The 12,167-nt window shown below is 36.5% G+C and overlaps 1 protein-coding gene across 4 annotated transcripts in view; it reads left to right on the top strand.

The window, feature by feature from the left end:
- The window catches only part of SCFD1 (sec1 family domain containing 1), a 107,129-nt gene that overhangs the window by 698 nt on the left and 94,264 nt on the right, over positions 1-12,167 (top strand). For 3 of the 4 annotated variants that reach the window (XM_019009843.4, XM_055361353.2, XM_063697719.1), the window contains exons 2-4: positions 5,097-5,167; positions 7,371-7,459; positions 11,118-11,208. In XM_019009843.4, coding sequence (XP_018865388.1) covers positions 5,097-5,167; positions 7,371-7,459; positions 11,118-11,208 — 251 coding nt within the window. The remainder of the gene's footprint in view (positions 1-5,096; positions 5,168-7,370; positions 7,460-11,117; positions 11,209-12,167) is intronic. The other variant, XM_019009844.2, reaches the window with a different exon arrangement.

The raw sequence follows: 12,167 nt of genomic DNA, 5'->3' as shown, positions 1-12,167 counted from the left end.
ATAGCTTTCTCATTTTAATTGTTTGACACATTGTTTTAAAATAATATTTTATCTTCAATAGAGCATGTTTATATAGCTTCTATTTATGCAGAGAAATGTAAAAAGGCACATATTCTTCTCTTGAGTTTTGGGTTTTTTTCCGTCTTAGAAATTAGTTTTGCCTTATTTGAAAACTTCTCATGACAACTTGGTTTATACCTGTTAGCTACAAACTAAAGGTTTATACTTGTTAACTAGTTGTCTTAAAAGTTTTCAAGCAGTTTATTCTGAGGAGCTAATAGAAATAAGGCATCAAGAATGTGCGTACTTGGAATTCTGTTTCCTGAAATTATGCTCTGTTGGATATAAATATGAATAGGAAAATAAATTTATAATTTATATGACCTACAGAAGGGATTTGGGCTGTACTTGATTCCTTCCTTTGGCATTTAAAGAAAAAGTGATAGACTTCAATTTAGTAATGACACACAAAAGATACTGAGTTGCGTTCTGCTTTTCCCAGTAAATAATTTAGTATAACCTATCAGGTGAAGTCAGGCATAACTAAATATAGGGAAGTTCAAATAAGATTTGGGGCATACCTGCCATTCATTGTATATGTTTAAACAAATGGAAGCTCCATTTGTTTTAATACTGTGTTTCTGATGACTATACTACATATTAAAATAACGTGTCAGTAAAACTGTACCAGTACAAGAGAGCTTTTTGAAAAATAAATTTGCACGGCCGTAAACTTGTATGCAGAAATTTTGTAGATCATTAAAATCTAATCGTTTGTATTTCTGCAGAAATAAACATAGTAAGATTTTACAGAATTACTAGGTAGTGCTAGATCTATTTTTTATCAAATTTTTACTGTCATTGAATTCTGCCTTATTTTCAGAGGAAGGTAAATCCTTGTATATATATTATAATGCAGAATTAGCTATTTCCCTCATGCCTATGGAAAATGTTTTGGGAGATAACTCACAATCCTTAAATATTCTAGATACTAGAATATTTGGGTGGATGAGATAATAGTTGGCATTTATTGAGCATTTACTATTGTTAGGCATTGCATTAGGTGATTATGTATTATCTCCATTTTACAGGTGAGGAAAGTAAGATAGAGGTAAACTAACATGCCTGTTTCTTGCTTTGCCTGCCTGAAAAATCTTTATTGGTCTCCTGAAAAATCTTTATTGATCTTTTGAAGGTCATCCCACAAGCCATCTCCTTTCTTCCTGGTTCACTGTCCCCTCTATCCATACCTTCAGTTCAATAGGTAGAATCAGTTGCCTCCTGCTCCATGTTACTGTTGTTCTTCATTGAATGCGTCTTCGTTACAGGTTCTCGCACATCTTCCCTGCTTCTCAACATTGCAGGGTCCCATTAGTGTTAGCATCTAGCGCCTTAGCTTTCAGTATTATCTGTATGTTGATGATTCCCAGGTTTATATCCCTAGTCTGGCCCTCCCATCTGAACTCAGTCTGCTCCATATCAGTTAATGGCAGTTCCGTCCTTTTAGTTGTTCAGGTCAAAAACCTTGAAGTTTTCTTGACTTGTCTCTTTCATGTCTCATGTGAGATCTTTCAGTAAATCTTGTCAGTTCTACTCTGAAAATACATCCAGAATCTGACTGTTGTCATTGCTATTCCGAGGTCCTATCCACCATGAATTTCTGCAGTAACCTATTTGGTCTCCTTGCTTTTACAATCCTGTTCTCCTTCATTATTTTTCACACAGTACCCAAACTGATCATGCCATATGTTTGCTCAAAATCTTCCAGCATCTTCCCATTTCAACCATGATAAAAGCCAAAGTGATCTTACAGTGTTCTACAAGGCCTTATACGATCTGGTTTCCATGTAGCTTTTGGACCTCACTCCCTATTTGTCTTCCCTCTCCTTGAACCCACCAGGAATGCTCCCACCTTCGAGCCTTTGTATTTGTTTCTTCTTTGTGGAGTACTGTTTCAGAGATAATCTCCATGGCTCACTCCCTCACTTCCTTTAGGTCTTTACTCAAATGTTACCTTCTCAGGAGGCTTTCCCCAATTACTCTGTTTAAAATTACACCTCAACTCCATCTTCCCCTTTCCCAATCTTACCTTTCTTCAAAGCACTTACCATGATCTACATACCATATGTTTTACTTTTTTTTAATTTTATTTTATTTATCCCTCAATTAGAATGAAAGCTACTTGAGGACAGGCGATTTTATTCACTGTTTTGTTCAGTTGCTAGATCCCCAATAACTACAGTGCCTGTGGTGAGCACTCATTAAACGTGTTGAATGAATGAATAGTAAGTGTGTATGTAAGTAACGACATTAACCAAGTCTAGGAATATGGATACAGGTTGAGTATCCCTTATCCAAAATGCTTGGGACCAGGAGTGTTTTGGATTTTGGAATATTTGCATTATTACTGGTTGAGCATCCCAAATTTCAAAATCCGAGCACCAGCTTAAAAAATTTTGATTTTGGAGCATTTCAGGTTTCAGATATTAAGAGTTGGGATGCTCAACCTGTAGTATGTTTAGAGCCAATAAGAAAAATGGTTTGTCATTTCAGATAAAGTCATGGTTTAAGCCTTGGGTAAACTCTGATAAAAGTAAAATTACGTTCTTGTAAACTCTGAACACAGGCCGTGTACTCCATTAACAAATCCACTCTATCAAAATGCCTTTTAATAAGTTAGCCAAGGCTCAAAGTTGGAGAAAATCTCAGACTGGGCTGAGAAGGCGAATGTAGGATTATCTTATTTGCTGCTGCTGGCCTCTTTCAGTTAGCTAAGGTCCAACTGTGCAGCATACTAAACACCTGAGGCTCACATGGCAGCTCAGGCTTTCGTTCTTCCAAGTTGTCAGGCTTCAAGAGTGTGAACAGCTGTTCCCAGAAACAGGGTTTCCTCCCTCTTGGGCGTGATTGCCAGGGTGGTGGTGTCTTTATTGCCTGGAGGTGGAGGAAGAGCTCTGCAAATGCACAGTGGGAGAGTTAATCCTGAACCCCCCTCCGTGCCTCCTGTGTTATTTCAGTTTTAAATGTTAAACTGTTTTTTTGTTTATATTAAATATATTTAATATTATAAATACATTAAATAAAATACATTTTTATTTAATATAAAACCTGTGGGCCTCTGAAGTAGGTAATATTGGTAATGTGTATTATTGGCTGGACATTAGGTAATAACATTTTACCAAAAATTATATCTGTAGGTGTATGGTAAATACACCTGATAGCAATAACTTAAGCGTGCCCTGAGAATGACCCTGTATTGCAGACACACCTGGATATGTGTTTCAAGCTAGGGAATCAAAATGGCCCACCTGGAGATTGATTCCTTGTCTGTGAGGAACATCTGAGCCCCCAGCCCATCCAGTGAAACATAGGCCATGCAGTGGATCAAGGCCCCGAGTTTTGGGTTGAATGAAGGTTGCCAGGTGGAGGTTGTTAGGGAAATGTTAAGTGAAAATGCTGTATAAACCACATTTTTGCTATATAAACCACTTTTTGCTGCGGTTATGGTTCTCCTGCCCAGCGCATTGCCACTGAGTATACAGTTCTCCTGTCCAGCCCACTGTCACTGGACTCTCCTATGTGTGTTGCCCCCAATAAAACCCTGTGTCTCATTTCCTGGCTCCGGGTCTCTTCTTAGGCCTCTCAAACATGGGTATCTTCCCCACTGGAGGCAATAAGGGTTTGGGCACAACAGTATGTACACACACATAAGTATGCAAATGTATCACTGAAGTACAATCTGTTCAGTAATAGCAGTTTTAACAGCATTATACCTACCTCAGCAAGCAAGCATTTAATAGAAGTTTTTCTTGTGAGTGAATGAATATGCTGTAAGTTGATATTCAGGTGATTTTAGTATTACATAGTTCTCTCGTAGGACTTTGGAGTATAGGTTATTCTGTATTACTTAAAGCCTGATGCAAATGTTTTTAACAATCAACCAAGTGGATTTTAAGGCTGTCAATTTTATAAAAATTAAATCAAGAAATTACAATTAGTATACTCTCTTGAATATTTGGCCATCTCAGTTTCACGAAGAAGTATATTAAGGGATTTTCATTTTCTGTAACACTGTTACAGATGAGTGATAAATAACACAAAATACTGTAACAGACCATAACTGTGATTTTTGATGTTGTATATTTGCTTAGCTGGAATTATCAGTTATCTACTATATGGGAAAGTCTGTTTTCCCAAGGGACATAGAATTTTAAGCAACTTTTCGGTGAATCTGACAGGATAAATTGGTTGTAAAATATACTCTTACATAACTATAGACAGATCTGTATGAAGGTTTTGTATATGAACCAATTGAATATGCCATGGATAATTTTGTTTTTAGAAAGACTGATCCAGGCCGGGCGTGGTGGCTTACGCCTGTAATCCCAGCACTTTGGGAGGCCAAGGCGGGTGGATAACCTGAGGTCGGGAGTTCTAGACCAGCCTGACCAACACGGAGAAACGTCATCTCTACTAAAAATACAAAATTAGCCGGGCATGGCAGCGCATGCCTGTAATCCCAGCTACTCAGGAGGCTGAAGCAGAACTGCTTGAACCTGGGAGGCAGAGGTTGTGGTGAGCCGAGATCACGCCATTGCACTCCAGCCTGGGCAACAAGAGCAAAACTCTGTCTCAGAAAAAAAAAAAAAAAAAGAATGATCCTTCTCACTGGACCACTCACACTTAAAAAAAAAAAAAAAGACAGACAGACAGACTGATCCTTCTCACTAGACCACTCAGACTTAAAAAAAAAAAAAAAAAAGACTTACCTTAATCTATGCTTTCAGCCAGACAGTACACAGGCAACAGCATCAGTATATTGAGGCCATTGCAAGTTCTTCCTGAACATTTCCCATGATTTCATCTGTGGACAGATGCTTATTGTGTTTTGGGAAATCTCCCAAATACATGTCAATTAGCTGTCGATGGAATAGTCTTACAAGATCTGACCCCTAGTTCTACACATATAGTCATTTGGTTAATCAGTTTTACTAGAGTTGATTAGTATATTTTGCTTTGGGGTAGTAAATAATGATGGAGGAAAAATAAAATCCTAAAAAACAATGACAATATTTGATAAAACTTTTTATTTTCAGTGGCTTTGAAGCGTATGTTGAATTTCAATGTGCCTCATATTAAAAACAGCACAGGAGAACCAGTATGGAAGGTAAGAGTTTATCTTAATGGGAACTGATTTCTGTTTTTCTCAGCCCTTATTAGTGGTAATTGGAGGGAATTTATTGTAATATGGAAGAAGTAACACATATTAGTTATCATGAATGTTTTATCCTTATTTAACATGATCTCTTAATATGAATTGTTTTGACAGACATTCTATGGAGTGAGACAGGTGATAAAATAGTAATTTTCATCTAGGGAGTCCAGTTGATCTCTTTGGTAGGATGTTACTGATAGGTCTTTTTCCTGGTTGATATTTTGTTCCTTAGCTTTTCAAGTCCAGACTTTGGATTTTATAAGCTTGCTCGGAGTTAGTCACATTCAGAGGGCCTGGATTATTTTAACAAACTCATGAGAAAATGATCTGTAAACTGTAATACCACTTTATTAATTTATGAGATATAAAACTTAATTGAACCAGAAAGCAATCTACAACCTTTTCCTTTGAGAAATACTGGAGAGCCTTTAAAAATTCCAATTCTTTAGGCTTCTTCATTTTAAACTTCATGCAGACTCTCTTTCTTCAGATGTTATAATACAGTTGATTGGGTTTAAACTTACTGGTTAACAGTCTCTTTATATTTCTCTCTTGCTAAAAATTAAGAACAAATCAACATGTTTAGAATTTAGGGTGTTTTGAAAACTCTCTTGAGTCTTTATAAGTCCTTTGGGTTAACTCTAAAAGTAGTTAAAGTTGTCTGTATTGATTTCATAGTTTAAGCTCCAGAGTATCCCCTAATTTTCTCCTTCTTGTTCCTTTGTGGGCATCTTCCTATTGCCTCTTGCATAAACTATACTTGTTTGTTTCTAATACCAATATTGAGCTTTTGGTTGAAATAGTTTGAGAATTTCTTGGGTACAAATTTTTGTCAGATACTTTTCCTACCCATCACTTTTTATATCATTAAAATTAATAATACACATGTATTGAGATTAAAAGAGGGAAGATTTTTGAAAGATGCAACGTGAACCTTTTATAACTAGAGCAGAAAGATTTTTAGCCTCTCTAAAGGAAATCCTGGCATTTAAGAAAATGTGTTTTCATAACAACATGTTTCATTCTCTCAGCAATTTCTTACTCCATAAATAATTATTGAGGTAGTTGTGAAAAATGCTTACCAGTTGAGGATCTCTTTTATTTGTCTTAACCATGAAACTAATTTTGAGTTAAAAAGCCCATTTGGAGTTCTTACCACACCTCAAAGCTGTCTGTTTTAATACTTTGAGAATGTGAGATTTGATATTTGATATTTGATAGACTAAGTCTATCAAATACTCTTTAGGGACTTAATTTTTTTTTTTTTTTTTTTGAGATGGAATCTCGCTCTGTCACCAGGCTGGAATATAGTGGCGCAATCTCAGCTCACTGCAGCCTCCGCCTCCCAGGTTCGAGTGATTCTCCTTCCTCAGCCTTCAGAGTGGCTGGGATTACAGGCACGTGCCACCATGCCCAGCTAATTTTTGTATTTTTAGTAGAGAAAGGGTTTCACCATGTTGGCCAGGATGGTCTCTATCTCTTGACCTAGTGATCCGCCCACCTCGGCCTCCAAAAGTGCTGAGATTACAGGCGTGAGCCACTGTGCCACAGCCAGGGACTTAATTTTTTTAAATGAGTATCTTTTTAACCTGAGATGCTTAAAATACTAAATTTTTTATTGTAGTCCTGGAACTTGTTATATATTAGTTTTGAAAATGGCTAATTTTTACATATCTGTTTTTAGAAAAGATATATGTGAACTGGAAAAAAATAAGGGTATGAACATGAATTGGCTTTAAGTTCAGAGTTGTTTATGATAGCTTAAGGATTTTATAGTCTCTATTTTTTTAAAACCTAGAAAAAAGAATTTCATAAGAAGAAATTGATATAATTATTTATTTTAGCCTGAGTAGTAATGCTTTAAGAACGTATTACTGCCTGGATGAACATTTGGGTAAATAATGATGGAAAATATTAAATTGAGGCAAGGATAACAATTCAGTATATATGATGTATTAAAATTTACTTCAACATTTTCTTAATATAGGTTCACTATTGGTTGTTCACTGATAATGATGGAAAATGTTAAATTGAGGCAAGGATAACAATTCAGTATATATGATGTATTAAAATAAAATTTACTTCAACATTGTCTTAATATAGGTTCACTATTGGTTGTTCACTGATAATGATGACACATGGTTTTTTTTGATAGGTACTCATTTATGACAGATTTGGCCAAGATATAATCTCTCCTCTGCTATCTGTGAAGGAGCTAAGAGACATGGGAATCACTCTGCATCTGTGAGTTTTTACATATTTCTAACAGTGGTATTCATTTAAAGAACATTTATAGAGAAAAATAGTGTTAGGTTACAGTATTTATGTAGTATTGAACATTTTTTCCCTATATCTTCTTTATTCAACCCCTTATTTCTGGGATTTAAAAAAATCCTCAGTCTGAGGCTTTATAATTTCAGAATTTAAATTTTCTGCCTTGTGGCTTTTCCTTAGATTTGGTTTACCCTCTGTGTAAAGGAAAAGAACTAGTAATCTTAAGGTCTCTTCCAGCTCTAAAAGTGTTTTGTTCCTTTAATTTAAATACACAGATTCTCCTTGACCTACAATGGGGTTACATACTTATAAACCCATCATAAGTTGGAATTTTGTAAGTCAAAAAAATGCATTTAATACACCTAACCTACCAAACATCATAGCTTAGCCTCTCCTACCCTCAGCATGTTCAGAATACTTACATTGGCCTACAGTTGGGCAGAGTCAGATCTAACACATAGCCTCCTTTATAATAAAACTGGGCACGGTGGCTCATGCCTGTAATCCCAGCACTTTGGGAGGCCAAGGCGGGCAAATCACAAGGTCAGGAGTTCGAGACCAGCCTGGTCACGTGGTGAAACACCGTCTTCACTAAAAAAAATACAGAAAATTAGCCGGGCATGGTGGCAGGCACCTGTAATCCCAGCTACTCAGGAGGCTGAGGCAGGAGAATCACTTGAACCCGGGAGGCAGAGGTTGCAGTGAGCCGAGACTGCGCCACTGCACTCCAGCCTGGGCAAAAGAGCAAGACTCTGTCTCAAAATTTAAAAAAAATTAATTAATTAAAATAAAAATAAACTGTTGAATATCTCATGTAATTTATTGACTGCAGTGCTGAAAGTTGAAAACAGAATGTTTTTATAGGTGCTTAAAGTATGATTTCTACTGAATATGCACTGCTTTTGCACCATCATAAAGTCAAAAAATCCTAAGTTGAAGCATTGTAAGTCAGGGAGTGTCTATATTTTTTTTAAAAAAAGGAATATCTAATTAATCATTAATATGAAAAATTTAAGTGACTATGAAGTAATGACTGTTAATCACCATAGTGGGCTGTCTGTGTTGTCTTAACTGTTAAGTTTGTGTGATTATATTGCTTCTGATATGTTTAATAAAAATAAAACAAATGTAGTACTTTATGGGCTTGCCTAGTAGAACATTTGGAGGAGGGGCCAGGCACAGTGGCTCATGCCAGTAATCCCAGCACTTCTGGAGGCCCGGGTGGGCGGATCACTTGAGGTCAGGAGTTCGAGACCAGCCTGGCCAACATGGTGAAACCCCGTCTCTACTAAAAATACAAAAATTAGCTAGGCATGGTGGCGTACCCACCTGTAATCCTAGCTACTTGGGAGGCTGAGGAAGGACAATTGCTTGAACCCAGGAGGCAGAGGTTGTAGTGAACCGAGATCGTGACCCTACACTCTGGCCTGGGCAGCAGAGCAAGATTCTGTAAAAAAAAAAAAAAAGAACGTTTGGAGAAGGACTGTGTTCATGGATAGATACTAATACTTCTGTATACTAAAAGAGTCCAATTTTATGGTGTTCTAAGCTATTTGCATTTCGTTCTATTTATGATGTTTTAACCAATTTTTTTTTTTTTTTTTTTTTTTTTGAGATGGAGTCTTGCTTTGTCGCCCAGGCTGGAGTGCAGTGGCGTGATCTCTGCTCACTGCAAGTTCCACCTCCCGGGTTCACGCCATTCTCCTGCCTCAGCCTCCCGAGTAGCTGGGACTACAGGCGCCCACTACCACGCCCGACTAATTTTTTTTTGTATTTTTAGTAGAGACGGGGTTTCACCGTGTTAGCCAGGATGGTCTCGATCTCCTGACCTCGTGATCCGCCCGCCTCGGCCTCCCAAATGTTTTAACCAATTTTTATGATATCATATATTGAATTGAAATGTACTCTTACTGGGAATATAGTTTTAGATTTTCGATAAGTAACTTGACAGAATCTGGTTTAATCAGCTCAAATTCTTCAGTTGTATAATGAGCATTTGTTAATAGACTGTTATAGTTTGTCAATTCCAAATGTCCTTTTTTACATTTCTGAAATTAGGATCTATCTTATCACTGATGATATGTCATAACTGGCAGCATTTTTATTTCTCAGTAGTATATAAAATATATTTTAAAAATTATGTTTTAAAATTGTTACCATCTTGGGTTTCATGAAATACGGTATTTGATGAGTTTTCCTTTCATTTTTATGTCAGACTGAAATAAGCAGATTTGCTTTGATAATGTGTTAATTCTTATGGACTGAAGTAAAGTTTAACTTCATGCTATCCTTGGAAATTGTGGTTTATTAATAAACATTGAGTGCCATTGTCTCTGTACTAAGTGTTTAACTCCTTTATTTACTAATGGAAGGACTGAAGTTTAGAAGGTTTAAGTGATTGTCTCACATTTGTACAACCAGTTAATAACAGAGCCATGGCCACATTGCTTGACCACTAATTCTGTGCTGTTTATCTACTGAACTGTAATGACTCAGTAACAGTAACTAACAGAAGTGAGGCCTTACTCAGTACTTCATTCAGGGGTAATAGGATAGTCTACCAGTTTGAGAGTCTCGTAATCTCTGCCTAACTTGCTACTTGCCACCAGAGCATGGAAATATTACACAGCTACCATGGTGAACTCTTGTGTACTTTGCCTCCAACCATTCTCCTCTATTTGCTGGAGAATACTGTATCAGTTACTTTATACCCTGCAAGCTGGTTTAGGCTAATTTGTAGGAAACAGTAATTACAAGTTTCCACAGTATGAAATGGTGGTTGTAGCCCGTTAGACAGTTGGACAAGCAGTGTGAAAAAGACCACAACCTATGGCAGCCATCACATTATCATTCTTGATATCAGTGGCAACAGTTATTAAACACAGACTCACTGGCAGCATGTGCCTCTTTCCTCTCTCTCCTTGATTATAGAAGGATGACTAGAGAGAGGTGAATATTCCTCATATAAGCGTGGTTTGATGTTGGGATATTTGTATGGAAATTGTTCCTAAATTGTAAAAGGAGAAAACTGTAAAATGACTTAATCTATAAGATGCTTACATTCTCTTATGAAACAATAAATAGACAAAAATAGATTGTCTTTAATTTTTAAGGAAACATTTATATACCTTTCATTTAAAAAATATATTTGATTTCATGTTTGGTTAAATTTTTTTATAGCTTCTAAAGAATTGCTTCTAAAATTTTTTTCATTGCATCCCCTGGCTTTCTGATTTTCCCCTCAGAGAGCCACACTTTCCTCACATTCACCCTTCCCCTCTGACCACCACATTTCTATGAAAAGTGGGAATAAGATTGATTTTGAATATGTTTTAGTTCTCATTCAAGGAGAGTGTTGGTAGAAAAGAATGTCTGACCATAAGCAGTGCTAAAAGTGTGAGCAGAATAGAACAAATGAAGACTAACAAGAAATTAGGGTCTTACTAATGCTAATAAATAATAACAACACTGACATGGGAGAAAGCTAGGTTAACTCACTGATTAATTGCAACAAGAGCTTTTAGAGCACTGGTTACTGTCCTTGAGCTAGTGAACTCCCGTTTTGAGGAATATTGTGTTTTAAATAAGTGAATAAAAAAAATAAGTTTTAGTTCCTTATGTCTTCTAGGCTTTTACACTCTGATCGAGATCCTATTCCAGATGTTCCTGCAGTATACTTTGTAATGCCAACTGAAGAAAATATTGACAGAATGTGCCAGGTAATATGGGTTCTTATTTTCTGGACTCCTGAATTTGGAAATGGATTTTTTTTCAAGAAAAATTCCTAGATGTCCAGGGTGAAAAATCAGAAATTCCTATGCCTACTTTCTCACTCTGATTTTTGAGACTATCTTTGAATTCCAAATAGCCTGAAAGACTTAAAACTTTTGGCTGAAGAAGTATTATACAGTAGTCCTCTCATGTCCACAGTTTCACTTTCCACAGTTTCAGTTATCCACAGTTAACCAGGTACTGAATATATTACAGTATTTTGAGAGACCACATTCATATAACTTTCATTACAGAATATATTTTCTGTAATATATTTCATTACAGAATATATTTTATAATTGCTCTATTTTATTTCTAGCTATTGTTGCTAATCATTTACTGTGCCCAATTTATAAATTATAAATTAAGTTTTATCATAAATATGTATGTATAGGAAAAAACATATACGGTTCAGTACTACCTGGTTTCAGGCATCCACTGGAGTCTTGGAAAATATCCCCTGCAAATAAGGGGGACCACTGTACTGGTAAAGTCTGAGTCTGGCTTTAACAAACAGAAAGCCTAGGTATATTGCCTTTCTAACTTATATAGGGTTTTCGTTTTCTAAAATAAGGGTGAGATTAGGAAGTCCGCGCTGGTGCAGAAGTACTATAAGGTAATCAAAGACCCAGGCTCCTTCTGTCGCTGATCATTCATCTTTAGTTTGTTGGTTTTCCTTGTCTTGCTTGTTGCTGCACCTGTAGGCATCAAATCTATGTTCACATCAAGAAGAAGAGGGACATGGACTGTGCCAGCCCTGACTGTTGATTTTGATCAGGAATTTAAGCCTTTCCAGAAACTCCCAGAAGACCTTTATTTATTTCTCACTAGGTAGAATCAGTTACAAGGGTGGCTGCAAAAGTCAATATTTAGATGAGTATAGTCACCCCAAAGAAAATCTAGCAAG

Source organism: Gorilla gorilla, chromosome 15 (assembly GCF_029281585.2).
Source record: "Gorilla gorilla gorilla isolate KB3781 chromosome 15, NHGRI_mGorGor1-v2.1_pri, whole genome shotgun sequence".
Lineage (NCBI taxonomy): Eukaryota > Metazoa > Chordata > Mammalia > Primates > Hominidae > Gorilla > Gorilla gorilla.
The sequence above is the reverse complement of the archived record's forward strand: the minus strand, read 5'-3'. Positions and strand labels throughout refer to the sequence as shown.